A 17,943-nucleotide genomic window follows, 5' to 3' on the forward strand; every position below is an offset into this window, starting at 1 on the left:
GGGAGGGCGAGTTTCCTTCCATTAAACGGCAGCAGGATTATTCATCCCTGAACTGCACGGAAGAGTGGCTGCAGGGCTCTGCCTCTCCTGGAGCGGGGCTGAGTCAGCTCGGGACACGGGAGGGCAACAGGAGCAGGAGGGAACTGGGATGGATGGACAGACAAAAGGAACACAGCCACGTCCACTCAGCTCCTCTGAGGATCCATCCCCACAGAGGCTTCGTGGAGGGGTGGGAAGCACAGGGGGAGACTGAACCACCCGGGGCTGAGGCTGTTTGCACTCCCCGGAGAAGCAGGACAGGCTGAGGCACGGAGAGCAAACACAGATGATGTGTCCCAGGCCAGCGACACCCAGCGCAAGCCTGGCATCCTGCCCAGGCAGAAATCTGCTCTCCAGGCTGTCCTGGCTCAAAAACCTGCACCCTGAATATCATCCTGCAAGGCTGCCGGGGAAAATGGCTGGCACAGGCAAGAAAAGAGAGGCAGGGAGTAAAAATAAAAACCTCAGTAACACCTACACGGAACAAAGACCTGCACTTAAACCTGCGTGAGGAAAAGGAGGATGACACACTGCACCTAAATGACCTGAGATAACCCAGGCTGGCTCCTCTGCTCCTGAAAGGGGACCGAAGAAAGAGGCACAATGCAACGCAGCAACGCTGCTCGGGGGAAGGCACTTCAAAGCTGCACCTGATGTGGGTGGGCGGTGGTGAAGAAAAGAGGCCGTGACAGAAATTCCCTCACTGGGATCATAAAGGGTAAAAAATATTTAGAAAAAGAAAGACAAATAACAGCAGCAAAAGAGGCATCCACAATAGAACCATTCTTCCCCGAGGAAAAACAATGAAAAAAATCAAAATCTTTTACAATTATTTCTTTAAAATATTAAGGAAATAAAGCCCTGTCTCCGGGTCGGGCACGCAGCGCCGCAGCAGCTGCAGGTAGGTCAGGTTCTCGTGCGTGTTGGGGTCGAAGAAGCCCTTGGTGTCGTCGCCGGGGTCGGACAGGACCTGGTTCATCTCCTGGTCGAAGTAGCCGCGCTTGTAGGCCACCTCCACGGGCAGGCGGTGGCTGTGCACGGGGTCGATGATGCCGCCGGTGGCGATCTGGGCCTCCAGCAGGCGGATGCCGTGGTCCCTGACGATCAGCTCCTTCTTCATGGCCTGGAACAGGGAAATTTTGTCGCCCGTGTAGGGGTCCGAGTAGCCCGTCACGGCCCGCTCGGCCGACAGCAGCTTCTCCTGCAGCTCGGTGCCCACCAGCCCGCAGGACACCGCCTGGTCCACAGAGAGCTTCTGGTTCTTCACCGGGTCCACCAGGAAGCCGGTGGCCGCCTGCGCCTCCAGCAGCACCAGCGCCGTGCCCTGCCTCAGGATGCCCTTCCACATGGCCTGGTAGATGCTCATCTTCTCCAGCTTTCCTGGGTCGGCCTTGGAGGGCACCAGCACGCCGGCGATGACGCCCGTGCCGTCCAGGTAGCGCTTGACCGAGGCCATCTGCGTCACCTCCTGCACCGTCCTGGCGCCCTGCACCAGCTCGGCCAGCGTGCCCGTGTCGATGATGCCCGAGTCCAGCAGGTCCGAGGCGCTCACCTGCCTCCTCAGGCCCGCAAATTTCACGCTGCGGCTGCGCTGCGCCGCCTCCTCCACCAGCAGGCTCAGCAGCGTGGCCAGCTCGGGCAGCGCCAGGCTCCCGGCCCGCAGCTGCCCCAGCAGCTCCCCACGCTTGGCCTCGGACACAAACTTGGAGAAGAGCAGCTCCCACAGGGACACCTTCCTGCCGTGGAAGCCGCCTGCCGCCACCTCCACCGTGTGGGACTTGAGGGAGCGCTCCAGCTCCTGCTCCAGGGCCCGCTCCTGGTCCCGCTTCTCTTCCCGTTCCTGCTGGGACTTGGAGGCACTGCCGTTCTCAAGGGCTTTGGGCAGGGCCTCCCTGGCTGGGGACGTGGGGGCCCCGCTGGCACCCTGGGCCTGGGCCTCGGCCCTGGTGACAATGGCCGTGAGGAGCTCGATCATCTCTGCAATGGTGACCGTGCCCGCCTTGTACTGGCGCAGGAGGTCCTGGCGCCGGTGCTCGGGGACGTAGCGGGAGAAGAGCAGCTCCCAGACGGTGACGCTCTGGCCCTGGAAGAGCCCCACGGCCAGCGTGGTGCGGGCGGCCTGCAGGGCTCTGCGGGCGTCCTCGCTCAGCTGGTAGAGCACGGAGCCCTTGTCCATCAGCTGCAGCATCAGCAGCCCCGTCTCGGGGTCGGGCACGCAGCGCCGCAGCAGCTGCAGGTAGGTCAGGTTCTCGTGCGTGTTGGGGTCGAAGAAGCCCTTGGTGTCGTCGCCGGGGTCGGACAGGATCTGGTTCATCTCCTGGTCGAAGTAGCCGCGCTTGTAGGCCACCTCCACGGGCAGGCGGTGGCTGTGCACGGGGTCGATGATGCCGCCGGTGGCGATCTGGGCCTCCAGCAGGCGGATGCCGTGGTCCCTGACGATCAGCTCCTTCTTCATGGCCTGGAACAGGGAGATCTTGTCGCCCGTGTAGGGATCCGAGTAGCCCGTCACGGCCCGCTCGGCCGACAGCAGCTTCTCCTGCAGCTCAGTGCCCACCAGCCCGCAGGACACCGCCTCGTCCACAGAGAGCTTCTGGTTCTTCACCGGGTCCACCAGGAAGCCGGTGGCCGCCTGCGCCTCCAGCAGCACCAGCGCCGTGCCCTGCCTCAGGATGCCCTTCCACATGGCCTGGTAGATGCTCATCTTCTCCAGCTTGCCGGGCTCGGCCTTGGAGGGAACCAGCACGCCGGCGATGACGCCCGTGCCGTCCAGGTAGCGCTTGACCGAGGCCATCTGCGTCACCTCCTGCACCGTCCTGGCGCCCTGCACCAGCTCGGCCAGCGTGCCCGTGTCGATGATGCCCGAGTCCAGCAGGTCCGAGGCGCTCACCTGCCTCCTCAGGCCCGCGAATTTCACGCTGCTGCTGCGCTGCGCCGCCTCCTCCACCAGCAGGCTCAGCAGCGTGGCCAGCTCGGGCAGCGCCAGGCTCCCGGCCCGCAGCTGCCCCAGCAGCTCCCCACGCTTGGCCTCGGACACAAACTTGGAGAAGAGCAGCTCCCACAGGGACACCTTCCTGCCGTGGAAGCCGCCTGCCGCCACCTCCACCGTGTGGGACTTGAGGGAGCGCTCCAGCTCCTGCTCCAGGGCCCGCTCCTGGTCCCGGGCCCGCTCCTGGTCCCGCTTCTCTTCCCGTTCCTGCTGGGACTTGGAGGCACTGCCGTTCTCAAGGGCTTTGGGCAGGGCCTCCCTGGCTGGGGACGTGGGGGCCCCGCTGGCGCCCTGGGCCTGGGCCACGGCCCTGGTGACAATGGCCGTGAGGAGCTCGATCATCTCTGCAATGGTGACCGTGCCCGCCTTGTACTGGCGCAGGAGGTCCTGGCGCCGGTGCTCGGGCACGTAGCGGGAGAAGAGCAGCTCCCAGACGGTGACGCTCTGGCCCTGGAAGAGCCCCACGGCCAGCGTGGTGCGGGCGGCCTGCAGGGCTCTGCGGGCGTCCTCGCTCAGCTGGTAGAGCACGGAGCCCTTGTCCATCAGCTGCAGCATCAGCAGCCCTGTCTCGGGGTCGGGCACGCAGCGCCGCAGCAGCTGCAGGTAGGTCAGGTTCTCGTGAGTGTTGGGGTCGAAGAAGCCCTTGGTGTCGTCGCCGGGGTCGGACAGGATCTGGTTCATCTCCTGGTCGAAGTAGCCGCGCTTGTAGGCCACCTCCACGGGCAGGCGGTGGCTGTGCACGGGGTCGATGATGCCGCCGGTGGCAATCTGGGCCTCCAGCAGGCGGATGCCGTGGTCCCTGACGATCAGCTCCTTCTTCATGGCCTGGAACAGGGAGATCTTGTCGCCCGTGTAGGGGTCTGAGTAGCCCGTCACGGCCCGCTCGGCCGACAGCAGCTTCTCCTGCAGCTCGGTGCCCACCAGCCCGCAGGACACCGCCTCGTCCACAGAGAGCTTCTGGTTCTTCACCGGGTCCACCAGGAAGCCGGTGGCCGCCTGCGCCTCCAGCAGCACCAGCGCCGTGCCCTGCCTCAGGATGCCCTTCCACATGGCCTGGTAGATGCTCATCTTCTCCAGCTTGCCGGGCTCGGCCTTGGAGGGCACCAGCACGCCGGCGATGACGCCCGTGCCGTCCAGGTAGCGCTTGACCGAGGCCATCTGCGTCACCTCCTGCACCGTCCTGGCGCCCTGCACCAGCTCGGCCAGCGTGCCCGTGTCGATGATGCCCGAGTCCAGCAGGTCCGAGGCGCTCACCTGCCTCCTCAGGCCCGCGAATTTCACGCTGCTGCTGCGCTGCGCCGCCTCCTCCACCAGCAGGCTCAGCAGCGTGGCCAGCTCGGGCAGCGCCAGGCTCCCGGCCCGCAGCTGCCCCAGCAGCTCCCCACGCTTGGCCTGGGACACAAACTTGGAGAAGAGCAGCTCCCACAGGGACACCTTCCTGCCGTGGAAGCCGCCTGCCGCCACCTCCACCGTGTGGGACTTGAGGGAGCGCTCCAGCTCCTGCTCCAGGGCCCGCTCCTGGTCCCGCTTCTCTTCCCGTTCCTGCTGGGACTTGGAGGCACTGCCGTTCTCAAGGGCTTTGGGCAGGGCCTCCCTGGCTGGGGACGTGGGGGCCCCGCTGGCGCCCTGGGCCTGGGCCTCGGCCCTGGTGACAATGGCCGTGAGGAGCTCGATCATCTCTGCAATGGTGACCGTGCCCGCCTTGTACTGGCGCAGGAGGTCCTGGCGCCGGTGCTCGGGGACGTAGCGGGAGAAGAGCAGCTCCCAGACGGTGACGCTCTGGCCCTGGAAGAGCCCCACGGCCAGCGTGGTGCGGGCGGCCTGCAGGGCTCTGCGGGCGTCCTCGCTCAGCTGGTAGAGCACGGAGCCCTTGTCCATCAGCTGCAGCATCAGCAGCCCCGTCTCGGGGTCGGGCACGCAGCGCCGCAGCAGCTGCAGGTAGGTCAGGTTCTCGTGCGTGTTGGGGTCGAAGAAGCCCTTGGTGTCATCGCCGGGGTCGGACAGGATCTGGTTCATCTCCTGGTCGAAGTAGCCGCGCTTGTAGGCCACCTCCACGGGCAGGCGGTGGCTGTGCACGGGGTCGATGATGCCGCCGGTGGCGATCTGGGCCTCCAGCAGGCGGATGCCGTGGTCCCTGACGATCAGCTCCTGCTTCATGGCCTGGAACAGGGACATCTTTTGTCCCGTGTAGGGGTGCGTGTATCCCGTCACAGCTCTCTCAGCACTGAGAAGTTTGTTTTTTAATTCGCTGCCCACCAGCCCAGAGGACACCGCCTCGTCCACAGAGAGCTTCTGGTTCTTCACCGGGTCCACCAGGAAGCCGGTGGCCGCCTGCGCCTCCAGCAGCACCAGCGCCGTGCCCTGCCTCAGGATGCCCTTCCACATGGCCTGGTAGATGCTCATCTTCTCCAGCTTGCCGGGCTGGGCCTTGGAGGGCACCAGCACGCCGGCGATGCTTCCAGTTCCCTCAAGGTACCTCCTCACACTTTCTATTTGTGCTATTTCTTGTGCCGTCTTTTTGCCTTCCTGGAGTTTTTCTACAGTTTCCTCTGTAATTATCTGTGCACTGAGCAGTTCTGCTGCTGTAATTTGCTGTCGGATTCCCTGGAACCAGACATCACTTCTGTCCTCCTCTTTTTCTCTAATGATCTTCAGTATCGTCTCAATGAGTCCTTGCACGACGTGTTGGGATTCCGCTTTGTATTTTTTCACCAGCTCTTTTCTCTTCTCCTCTGTGATGTACTCGGAGCAGAGAAGTTCCCACAGCGATAGCACTTGTCCCTTGTATTTTCCCACAGGCACCTGGACCTTGGTGCACAACAGGGCATTTTTGGTTTGCTCATCAATGTAGAAATAATCGCCCTCCTTTTCCAGGACCTGCAGCAGGTACCAGCCGCTCTCCCTGTCTTGGGCACACCTCTGCAGGAGCTGGCTGTAACTGATCTTCTCGTGAGTGTTTGGGTCTATGAAGCCTTTGCTGCCGTGGTCTGGATCCGAGAGCAGGAGGAACATGTCCTCGTCCAGGTGCCCGCGCTTGTAGGCCACCTCCACTGGCAGGCGGTGGCCGTGCCCGGGGTCGATGATGCCACCAGTGGCAAGCTGGGCCTCGAGCAGGCGGATGCCGCGATCCCTGGCTATGATCTTCTGCCTCACAGCCTGGAAGAGAGAGATTTTACCTCCTGTTTGTGGATCTGCGTATCCCGTCACGGCTCTCTCTGCCGACAGCAGCTGCTCGCGCAGCTCGCTGCCCACCAGCCCGGACGAGATGGCCTCGTCCACGGAGAGCTTCTGGTTGCTCCGGGGGTCCAGGAGGAAGCCGGTGGCTGCCTGTGCCTCCAGCAGCCCCAGGGCACATTGCTCTGTGAGAAGACCTTTCTTCAGAGCCTGGTAGATGCTCATCATCTCTTTCTTCAACGGGAGGAGAACCCCAGCGATGCACCCGGTGCCATCCAGGTACCTTTGGATGGTGTCCCTCTTTGTGAGGCTGGCAAGTGTGAGACTCCCATCCTGCAGCTGATCCAGAGTTTTCTTGTCGATTATCTCAGAGTTGAACAATTCTGACACCGACACCTCCCCCCGCAGCCCTTTGACCTTGAGGGCTTCTCCTCTTCGCTCCGTGTCCTTGATGATTTTTAAGATGAGGGATATCAGGTCTTCCAGCGTTAGGGTTTTGCTTTTGTACTGCATCACCAGCTCTTTCCTTTTCTGCTCTGAGATGTAGTGAGAGCAGAGGACTTCCCAGACAGAAACTGTTTGGTCCTTAAACTTCCCAACTGTCACTCGAAGAGGCTTTGAGCGCAAGGCCTGTTTTGTGGACTCATCGATGTAGAAGTACTTCCCTCCCTCCTTTACAACTTGCAGCATGTACAACCCAGTCTCCGGGTCCTGGACACATCTATCCAGGAGCTGCATGTACGTCAGGTTCTCGTGCGTGTTGGGGTCGAAGAAGCCCTTGGTGTCATCAGTGGGGTCGGAGAGGATCTGGTTCATCTCCTGGTCGAAGTAGCCGCGCTTGTAGGCCACCTCCACGGGGACACGGTGGCTGTGCACGGGGTCGATGATGCCGCCGGTGGCGATCTGGGCCTCCAGCAGGCGGATGCCGTGGCTCTTCACAATCAGCCCTTGGTTCATGGCTTCGAACAGGGACATTGGGGCTTTGGTGTAGGGGTCGGTGTAGCCTGTCACGGCTCTCTCCGCACAGAGCAGCTTCTCAAAAACCTCCCCTCCAATCAGGCCCACCTCCAGTGCTTCCTCCACTGAAAACTTCTTGTTTTTCTCAGGGTCGATGATGTAGCCGGTGGCCGCCTGTGCCTCCAGCAGCACCAGGGCGGTCCCTGGCCTCAGGATGCCCTTCCACATGGCCTGGTAGATGCTCATCTTCTCATTGCTTGGCTGTATGAGGACCCCCGCTATGAAATTACTGCCCTCCAGGTACCTGCGGACAGACTCCATTTCGGTGACTTCTTTGACCGTTTTCTTCCCCTGGTTGAGCTCGTCGAGGGTTTTTTTGTCGATCAGCTGGGACTGGAAGAGGTCGCTGGCGGACACTCTTTTCCGCAGGCCCTTGAACGCAAACTTCTTGCCCTGTGCCTCAGTCTCTTGGATGATTGTGGTGATAACCGTCGTGATTTCCTGCAGCACTTCGGCCTTCTCGTCTTTGTACATCTGCACCAGCTCTCTTCTCTTGCTGTCCGAGAAGTATTCGGAGTTGAGGAGGTCCCAGACAGACACGGTCTGTCCTTTGAACCGCCCCACGTTGACACAAACGGTCACAGATTTCAGCACCTTCATGGTCTGCTCGTCCACACAGAACATTGCGTTTTCTGACAGAGGCAGGAGCCACAGGCCCGACTCGGCCTCACGGATGCACCGCTCCTTCAGCTGCTGGTAGGTCACGTTCTCCTTGGTGTTTGGGTCAAAAAAGACCTTGGTGCTGTCATCCAGCCGAGAGAGGGTTTGGCTCAGCTCCTCGTCGTAGAAGCCGTACCTGCAGGCAGCCTGGAGCGGCAGGTGGAGGTGGTGGACGGGATCAACGACCCCTCCCGTGGCCAGCTGGGCCTCCAGCAGGGGCACGGCCTCTGCCAGGGGGATGAGCTCTTTCCTGAGCGCTTGGCACAGGGAGATGGAGCTCCCGGTGTAGGGGTCTGTGTAGCCCGTCACAGCCCTCTCAGCCAGGAGGAGTTTCTCGGTGAGCTCTTCCCCAACAACCGCCGCTCTCACGGCGTCCCTCACGCTGAGCCTGCGGTTTGTTGCGGGGTCAGTCAGGTATCCTGTGGCTGCCTGGGCCTCCAGCAGCCTCAGAGCAGCCCCAGGGAGGAGGAGATTGTTTTTCATGGTGTCATAGAAGCTCATCTTCTGCTTGGAGGCCTCTATGAAGACCCCAGCGATGCTGCCTGTGCCCTTCAAGTACCTCTTGACGCTCTCCATTGCAGCCACTTCTTCGGGAGTTCTCACACCCTGAGCCAGCTCTTCAAACGTCTTCTCGGAAATGATGCCCGTGTCCAGCAGCCAGACCACGGGGACACTGCCCCTCAGGCCCTCCAGGGAGATCTGGGTCCTGGCTTTCATCTCCATCTCCCCCACCAGCCTGAGCACAAGAGCAACCAGCTGCTCCAGCGACAGCTCCTCTGAGCGGAACCTCTCCGTGAAGCTGCTCCTCTGCTCCTCAGTGAAGTACCCCGAGTGCAGGAGCTCCCAGAGGGAGACTCCTTTCTCCTTCACCGTGGTTTCCTTGAAAAGGCGTTGGATCTGCTCATCGGTGTAGGCTGGAGCAGCTGCCCGTGCCAGAGGCAGCAAGTGGAAGCCGGAGGCGTCGTCCTTGTGGCAGTGCTGGATGAGCTCAGCGTAGGTCACGCTCTCTTTGCTGTCCGGGAGGCAGAAGACTCTGTGCTCATCGCTGGGCTTGGAAAGGGCCTTGCTGGTGTCCTCATCCAGGCAGCCCCGCAGCCGGGCCGACTCCAGGGGGATGTGGTGGCCACACGCCGGGTCGATGATGCCTCCCGTGGCCATCTGCACCTCCATGAGCTGCATGGCCTGCTTGTCGGCGATCAGGCCCTTCTTCATGGCCTGGAACAGGGGGATCTTCTTGCCCGTGAAAGGGTCTTTGTAGCCCGTCACGGCCCCTTCCGCGTGCTGCAGCTTCTCGTGCACGTCTGGCCCAATGACGCCCTCCTTGACCGCCTCATCCACGCGGAGCTTCTGGTTGTTCACGGGGTCGATGATGAAGCCCGTGGCAGCCTGGGCCTCCAGCAGGGGCAGGGCTACCCCCGGCACCATGATGTTCTGCTTCATGGCCTCGTAAATGCTCATTCTCTGGTTGGAGGGCTGCAGCACGATCCCCCCGATGCTGCCTGAGCCGTAGAGGTACTTCCTGACAGAGTCCATGCGCAGGACTTGCTCGGGGGTGACGGATCCCTCCAGCACCCGCTCGAACAGGGCCCTGTCGATGACGCCGGTTTCCATCAGGTGATAGGCGCTGACGTTGCCTCTCATGGCCGGGAACTTGATGGGGGCCCACTTCTTCATTTCCTCCTCCAGCATGAGCCGGATCTGCTCCAGGCTGAGCTTCCTCAGCTGGAAGTGGTTGAAAATCTCACGGCGCCTCCCCTCGCTGAAGTACTCGGAGTTCAGCAGGTCCCACACAGAGACCTTCTCCCCCCGCAAGCGCCCGAACCTGACGGGCAGCCAGGAGCCCCTGAACGCCTGCCTGGTGGCCTCATCGACGAACTGCCGCTTCCTGCTGTTCAGCGGGAGCAGGCAGAGCCCCGTGGAGGGTTCGGTGATGCACTTCTCCTTCAGCTGCAGGTAGGTCAGGTTCTCGTGCGTGTTGGGGTCGAAGAAGCCCTTGGTGTCGTCGCTGGGGTCGGAGAGGATTAAATTCATCTTCTTGTCAAAGTAGCCACGCTTGTAGGCCACCTCCACGGGGATGCGGTGGCTGTGCACGGGGTCGATGATGCCGCCGGTGGCGATCTGGGCCTCCAGCAGGCGGATGCCGTGGTCCCTGACGATCAGCTCCTTCTGCATGGCCTGGAACAGGGAGATCTTGTCGCCCGTGTAGGGATCTCTGTAGCCGGTGACCGATTTCTCCGCGGCCAGCAGCTTGTCATAGACATCGGGGCCGATGACATTCGCTCGCAGAGCCTCGTCCACGGAGTACCTCTTGTTGGCAGCTGGGTCGATGACAAACCCCGTGGCAGCCTGCGCCTCCAGGAGGATCAGAGACGTTCCCGGCCTCAGGAGCCCCTTCCTCTTTGCCTGGTAGATGCTGATCTTCTCCTGGGAGTCAGGGAGCAGCAGCCCCCCGATGCTCCCCGTGCCCTGCAGGTACTTCCTGACCGTGTCCATGCCGACGACCTCCTTGGCCGACGTTTCTCCCTCCTTGAGCTTCTTGAACAAGTCTTGGTTGATAATTTCCGAGCTCAGGAGCTGGTCAGCCGTCACCTGGTCCCTCAGGCCCTCGAAGGTGACATTGGCATTGGCAGCCTTTTCCTCGACGGCGGCTCTGACGGCCTCTGCCAGTCCTTGCAGGGAGAGCGATCCTGCCAGGAACTGCTGGGCCAGCACCGCTCTTTGCTCACCCTCCATGTAGTCAGAGAAGAGCAGTTTCCAGAGAGACGCCGGCTTGCCCTTGAATCTCCCCACAGCCACGGGTACCTCTGTGTTCTCCAGAGCTGTCTGGGCCCTGTGGTCGAAGAAGCCGAGTGCTCTGAGGGATCCCTCCCCGCCGTCCCCAGGGAGCGGCAGCAGCAGCAGCCCCGTCCTGGGGTCGGTGACGCAGCGCTGCAGCAGCTCAGCGTAGCTCAGCTTCTCCTTGGAGCCGGGGTGGAAGAACCCCTTCAGGTCATCGGGAGGGCTGGAGAGGAGCTGCCTGGTGGGCTCGTCCAGGCACCCCCACTCGCAGGCGGTCTCCGTGGGGACACGCAGGTGCCTGCCTGGAGCAATGACACCCCCCGTGGCCACCTGAGCCTCCAGGAGGCAGAGGCCGTGGTCCCTGGGGACAAAGCCCTTCCTGATGGCTTGGAACAGGGAGAGCATTTCTCCACTGGAGGGGTCCCTGTACCCAGTGATGCTTTTCTCTGCTGAGGACAGTTTCTCATACAGCTCTGGGCCGATGAGGCCAGCCCTGACAGCCTCATCCACGGAGTAGCTTTTGTTCTTCAGGGGGTCTGTCAGGCTGCCGGTGGCGGCCTGGACTTGCAGGAGGGTGAGAGCAGCACCAGGCACAAGGAGGTGCTCCCTCAGTGCCTGGTAAAGGCTCCTCTGCTCCCCGGAGGGCAGGACAACGCCAGCCACGCTCCTCGTCCCACGCAGGAAGTGCTGGACGATGTCGTTCTCTGCCACCTCCTGGGCAGAGACTGTCCCCTCCTCAAGGCCTCGGAACACGTCGGAGCTGATGATGCCAGAGTCCATCAGGTCCCTGCTGCTCACCCGCCCTCCCAGGCCCGGGAACGTGATCTGCAGCGGCAGCAGGAGGAAGCCTGAGGCTGGATCCACCACGCACCTCTTCCTAAGCTCCGAGTAAGTGACCCTCTCCATCGTGCTGGGGTCGAGGAACGCTTTGCCGTCCTCGTTGCTGGGGTCAGAGAGGAGCTGGCTCATCTCTTCATCCAGATATCCCCTCTCACAGGCCACGTCTGCCGGGAGCCGGCCGCCGGTGGCCGGGTCGATGACACCTCCGGTGGCCACCTGGGCCTGGAGCAGGCGAATGCCCTGCTCCCTGCCCACCAGCTCCTTCTGGATCGCCTGGTACAGCGAGATCTTCTCCTCCGTGTAGGGGTCCACGAAGCCGGTGGCAGCTCTGTCTGCCGAGAGCAGCCTCTCCTTGAGCTCCAGCCCCACCAGCCCCGTCCGCACGGCCTCTGCCACGGGGACTCGGCGCCTCCTCGCCGGGTCCGAGATGGAGCCCGTGGCTGCCTGTGCCTCCAGGAGGCAGAGCGCCAGATCCAGGCCCAGCAGATGCTCTCGAGTGGCCTCATAAAAGCTCATTATCCTCTTTGAAGACTCCACATACACGCCTGCGATGCTGCCAGCTGTCTCTGAGGGCTCCCTGGGTGCAGCCACATCCTTGCCAGCTGCTTTTTGCTGTTTGCACTGCGTCGTGTCCTGGCACAAGCGCTTTGTCCCTGACATGTCTTCCCCGGGAGAGCCGGGAACGGCGTGGCCGTTCACTGCTGGCTTGCTCTCCATCCTCCCGCTGCTCTCAGGACTCTGCAGAGAGAGAGGGGAAAGCTCAGTGAGAAACCAACCCTTCCATGGTTTGCATGGTAAACACAGGGAAATCAGAAACATAAATATTCCCCGGCAGCAGGAAGTGGCAGCCGAAGGCTGAGCATGTCCAAACCTGATGTGCCAGCCTGAGGGATCTGGTCAAACTCAACGAGTTTGGATGAGAAGCTCCACGTGCCCTGTCCACAGGCACTGGGACCCCAAACCCCCCTGCCCTGGGCTGATCCCCCAGCGTGGGCTGCAGGGGAGGGGGGGATTCTGCCCCTCTGCCCCTGTGCTCAGGTGAGACCTCACCTGCAGAGCTGCCCCAGCCCTGGGCCGGCAGCACAAGGACCTGGAGCTGCTGGGGAGAGCCCAGAGGAGCCACGGAGCTGCTGCAGGGCTGGAGCCCCTCTGAAACCCCTCTGGAGCCCCTCTGGAGCCAGGCTGGGAGAGCTGGGGGTGCTCACCTGGAGAGGAGATGCTCCAGGGAGAGCTCAGAGCCCCTGCAGGGCCTGAAGGGGCTCCAGGAGAGCTGGAGAGGGACTGGGGACAAGGGATGGAGGGACATTGGGAAGAAATCCCCATATCCTAGAGGGCAGGGATGGATGGGATTTTGGGCAGGAATCCTTCCCTGTGAGGGTGGGCAGGCCCTGGCACAGAGCCCAGAGCAGCTGTGGCTGCCCCTGGATCCCTGGAAGTTTTCCAGGCCAGGCTGGGTGGGGCTCAGAGCACCCTGGTCGGGTGTCCCTGCCCATGTCAGGGGGTGGGACTGGGTGGGTTTAAGGTCCCTCTGCACCCAAAGGCTTCCATGATTCTGTGATTTTGGGGTTGCTGGTCCGTGTGTTCCCACACATGAACCCCCCGTCCTTCCTCTGCGCCCCCCTCTCACCCTGTCCTGCAGGAAAGGCAGAGCCTCCACCAGGGAGGGCAGTGGCCACCGGGCAAAGAGCCCCCAGGGCCACCTCAGGGGGAGCCTGGGCAAAGAGCCCCCGGGGCCACCTCAGGGGGAGCCTGGGCAAAGAGCCCCCGGGGCCACCTCAGGGGGAGCCTGGGCAAAGAGCCCCCAGGGCCACCTCAGGGGGAGCCTGGGCAAAGAGCCCCCAGGGCCACCTCAGGGGGAGCCTGTACCTGCTCCAGGCCTGCCCTGCTGCTGGCAGAGCTGCGGGTGCCCCTGTGTGTGCCAGGGACTGGAACAGTTCACGCCTCAAACACTGATGTAAAACTTTTGCTCATCGAAACCCACCCCACCCCGAGGAATGCCTGACTGGAGCTCTGGACTGAAAGCTGAACCGCTGAGATTAGAGAAAGCGAAAACCACTCTTCAGGGGAGAGGTAAACAAGGAACAGAAGGCGAGCCAGACCCAGCAGCCGTGCTAGAACCATCTCTGGCTCGCTCGGGGGTGGGCGAGGCCAGAGCCCCCAGACTCATTTGCTGCGAGCAGGTTTGCACAGATTTCCCCCCTGAGTGGGGTGGGGGGAGGAAGTTCCAGCGTGGTGCAGCCCCAGCTCCGGGGCAGTGAACCCACCCTCCCCTACCCAAACCGGCCGTGGAGCCCCAGCCCTGGGAGGGCCAAATCCATGGGACATCCATGGGACATCCACAGGACATCCAAGGAACGTCCATGGGACATCCACGGGACACCCACGGGACATCCACGGAACGTCCATGGGACATCCACGAGACATCCACGGGACATCCACGGGACATCCATGGGACATCCACGGGACATCCACGGGACATCCACGGGACATCCACGGGACACAGCCAGGGCAGGGCCGCCTCGAGGTTTTCACCGCACAGAACCCCAGGGAGAGCTACACTGACGGCCCCGCAGAGGTCACATCCACAGGGGTCAGCGTGGACCAGCTCTGCCTCATTGCCCGGAGCTCACTGCCCATCTCCTCCCCTGCTCCGCCGGTGTAAACACGAGCTGGGAGGAAAAGCACCCCGACCGTGCCGGCGGGGCTGTGCCCGCGCCCTGCCCACGCCAGGAACAACCTCTCCAACGGGGTCTTCGTCCCAGTGTGTCCCTGCGGCTTTCTCCGTGCCCCTCGGCCCTGCCAGCGCCTTTTCCTCTGCCCCGGCCGTGCCCTGGGCTCGCTGCCCGGCCCGAGCCGGCTGCCCCCGCCCGGTGATGTCAGCGCGGCTCGGATCTGCCCAGGCAGCGCTGTTTGTGTTCGCAGTATCGGGATCGCGCCCGGTGCCAGCGCCAAGAGGCGGGGACGGGCCGGGGCCCCGGGGCTGCGCCGGCCTCCGGGAAGGACCGGGAGGGGCGAGGAGGACCCGGGGGTCTCTGCCTGGGGGCGAGCGGGGGGCAGCGACAGGTCCGGCTGCTGGCTGAGCGCCGGGACGATTCCTCCGCCCAGCGCTGCGGGCTGGCAGCGAGGGGCTGCCCCCCGCGCAGGGCTGTCTGCCCCGTCCCGCAGCGCCCACCCACGCCCACGCGTGCACCCCTGTGCCATCCCCACGCAAAACACCTGCGAGGCTGTCAGCGCCTCCCGCCAGCCCTGCCCGCCCCGCTCCTGGCGCCGGCAAAGCTGCGCTGGCCCCGCAGCGCTCTCCAGGCAGGGATGCCGGGCTGGCGGTGGCACCGGCTGCGCTGCCCTTGGCAGGAGCCGCGCTCAGCCCGTGGCGTGGGCACAGCGGCGGCGGCAGCGCCCCTGCGGCTCTGGAAAGCCCCAGGCAGGTCCCTGCGTGCCCCGGAGCTGAGACGGCGGCGGACACCGACACCGGTGCGGTTCCAATGCCTGGAGAGCCCCAGGCAGGTCCCTGCATGTCCCGGAGCTGAGACGGCGGCGGACACCGGCACCACTGCGGTTCCAATGCCTGGAGAGCCCCACGCAGGTCCCTGCATGTCCTGGAGCTGAGACGGCGGCGGACACCGGCACCGGTGCGGTTCCGGTACCCCGAAAGCCCCAGGGAGGTCCCCGCACATTCCCACCCCGCACCGGTGTGCCCCGACAGCCCCAGGAGGGCCCCACACATTCCCAGATCCTCACTGGACACCGGTACTGGTTCGGTTCCAGTGCCCTGACAGCCCCGGGCGGGTCCCCGCAAATTCCCAGATCCCCCACTGGACACCAGCACCGGTGCGGTCCCGGTACCCCGACAGCCCCAGCCAGGTCCCCAGACCCCCACCAGACACTGGTACCGGTTCGGTTCGAGTACCTGAACAGCCCCAGGCAGGTCCCCAGATCCTCACTGACACCGGTACCAGTTCGGTTCTGGTACCCGGACAGCCCCAGGCAGGTCCCCGCACGTTCCTAGATCTCCACTGGACACCGGTACCGGTTCGGTTCCAGTACCCGGAGAACCCCAGGCAGGTCCCCGCACCTTCCCAGACCCCCACTGACCACCGGAGCGCCGATGGAATTCGGGCATTGCCACCCGTAACTGCGGGAGCTCGAAAGCCGCCGGGCAATCGGGGGGTCGCGGTGTCGCCCCCCGGCCCTGCCCGGGCAGGGGGCGGCGGGGGAAGGGCTCCGCTCCCTTCCGTCACCAGGCGCCAGCCCCGTCGGAAACTTTGAGTAATCGGCTCTGCCCATGAGGGCAGGAAGATTCCTGGCGGAGGTGTTGGCACCTGCCGCCCTCCCCGGGGCCACGCTCTCTCCCGGCGCGGGCAGCGCTCCCGGGAGCCGCAGCCGCCGCAGCTCCGCCAGTTTCGCTCCCGGCTGTGCCGGGGAATGCGCCGGCACCAGCGGGAGCCGCGGCCCCTCAACACCCAGTGACACCCGTGGGACCCCCTGCACACCCAGTGCCACCCTCGGGAGTCCCCCATCACCCAGTGCCACCCTCGGGAGCCCCTGTGCACCCAGTGCCACCCACGGGAGTCCCCTCAAACCCCAGTGCCACCCTCGGGAGTCCCCTCAAACCCCAGTGCCACCCTCGGGAGTCCCCCATCACCCAGTGCCACCCTCGGGAGCCCCTGTGCACCCAGTGCCACCCACGGGAACCCTCTCAACACCCAGTGCCACCCACGGGAGTCCCCTCAAACCCCAGTGCCACCCTCGGGAGTCCTTGCACACCCAGTGTCCCCTTCGGGACCCCCTGCACACCCAGTGTCACCCTCGGGAGCCCCCCATCACCCAGTGCCACCCTTGGGAGCCCCCCCAAAACCCAGTGCCACCCTCGGGAGCCCCAGGCCCGCGGGAGGATCCGCAGCCGCGGGGAGCACCCGGAGAGCGGCACGGGCTGGGCAGGGAGAGGCTGCCGGGGGCCCCGGGGAGGGACCGGGAGAAGGGACAGGTTCTACTGGCAGAGTGCGGGGCTCGGTGCAGGGAGAGGGGGGCGGAGGAATTCCCTGCTGGGGCAGGGCCGGGAGAGGCGGGGGCTGGGGGTGGGAGCTCGGCGGGGCCGGGCAGAGGCTGCAGGGTGGTGTCTGTGGGACAGGCGGGGGCTCGGGGGATTTTCTGGGGCAGTGACGGAGGGTGATGGGAACAGGGGGGCAGCCGGGGGGCGCTTCGGGGGGCCGCGCTCTGAGCCCCCACCCCTTCCCAGGCAGTGCCGCCTGCCCGGCCCCGCAGGGTCCGCAGCGCCGGGGTCCTGCCCGGGGCACCAAGGGGGCTGCTGGGGGATGAAGTCGCCCCCCGGCCAAAGGGACAAGCCCATCCTCACCGGGTACGGTGGGAGGGGGCTGCCAGTCCTCCCACCGCCCGCCCCTTCCCCAGCCGAGCCCGCCCGTGCCACCGGAGCCTCGGGGCTTTTCCCGGGAGCCGTCCTGCCCGGGCAGCCGCCTCCTGTCCCGCTCCTGCCGGGCTCAGGGCCCGCCATCCTCCCACCGTGCCCCAGGTGGTGCCCGGGGTGCCACAGCCCCGTGCGGCCGCTGCCCCGGTCCCGCGGTCCCACCCCGGGAGCGCTCCCGCTGCCGCGTTCCTCACGCACCGGGGATGGCGAGAGCGCTCCTGTGCCCCGCAGCCCCCGGAGATCCCCGCCAGGGCTCCCCCGGGCTCTCCCGGAGCGCCCCGCCAGGGCTCCCCCGGGCTCTCCTACCTGCGCACGGCGCTCCCACCCCGGGCTCTCCCGGAGCGCCCCGCCAGGACTCCCCCGGGCTCTCCCGGAGCGCCCCGCCAGGGCTCCCCCGGGCTCTCCCGGAGCGCCCCGCCAGGGCTCCCCCGGGCTCTCCCGGAGCGCCCCGCCAGGGCTCCCCCGGGCTCTCCTACCTGCGCACGGCGCTCACACTCCGGGCTCTCCCGGGGATCCCCACCCCGGGCTCTCCCCCGGGCTCTGCCGGGCTCTCCTACCTGCGCACGGCGCTCACAGCCCGGGCTCTCCCGGGGATCCCCACCCCGGGCTCTCCCCCGGGCTCTGCCGGGCTCTCCTACCTGCGCACGGCCCTCACAGCCCGGGCTCTCCCGGAGCGCCCCGCCAGGGCTCCCCCGGGCTCTCCTACCTGCGCACGGCGCTCACAGCCCGGGCTCTCCCGGGGATCCCCGCCAGGGCTCCCCCCGGGCTCTCCTACCTGCGCACGGCGCTCACAGCCCGGGCTCTCCCCCGGGCTCCCCCCGGGCTCTCCTACCTGCGCACGGCGCTCACAGCCCGGGCTCTCCCGGCAGGTGCCCGCAGCTCCACGGTTCTGCAGCCGCTTCCTGCCCGGGAACAGCGCGCGTTTAAAACCCGGCCCTTCCCCGCCCCGGGGGTGACACACCCTCGCAGAAACTCGCGGGCCGGCCCTCCCCGCGGCTCCCTCTGCCAGCTGGGGTCCCTCCTCGCT

At 65.0% G+C, this 17,943-nt stretch overlaps 1 protein-coding gene across 1 annotated transcript; it reads right to left on the minus strand.

Moving 5' to 3' along the window:
* Window positions 1-798: 798 nt before the first annotated feature.
* EPPK1 (epiplakin 1) lies at window positions 799-17,003 on the minus strand. Its single transcript, XM_063418695.1, has 3 exons — window positions 16,848-17,003; window positions 15,587-16,036; window positions 799-12,232 (listed from the first exon to the last, which is right to left on the minus strand). Exons 1-3 carry the CDS (start codon window positions 17,001-17,003, stop codon window positions 869-871), a joined length of 11,970 nt encoding a protein of 3,989 aa, XP_063274765.1. The 3' UTR covers window positions 799-868.
* Window positions 17,004-17,943: the final 940 nt, after the last annotated feature.

The sequence above is a fragment of the Prinia subflava genome, chromosome 1, assembly GCF_021018805.1.
Source record: "Prinia subflava isolate CZ2003 ecotype Zambia chromosome 1, Cam_Psub_1.2, whole genome shotgun sequence".
NCBI classification, from domain to species: domain Eukaryota; kingdom Metazoa; phylum Chordata; class Aves; order Passeriformes; family Cisticolidae; genus Prinia; species Prinia subflava.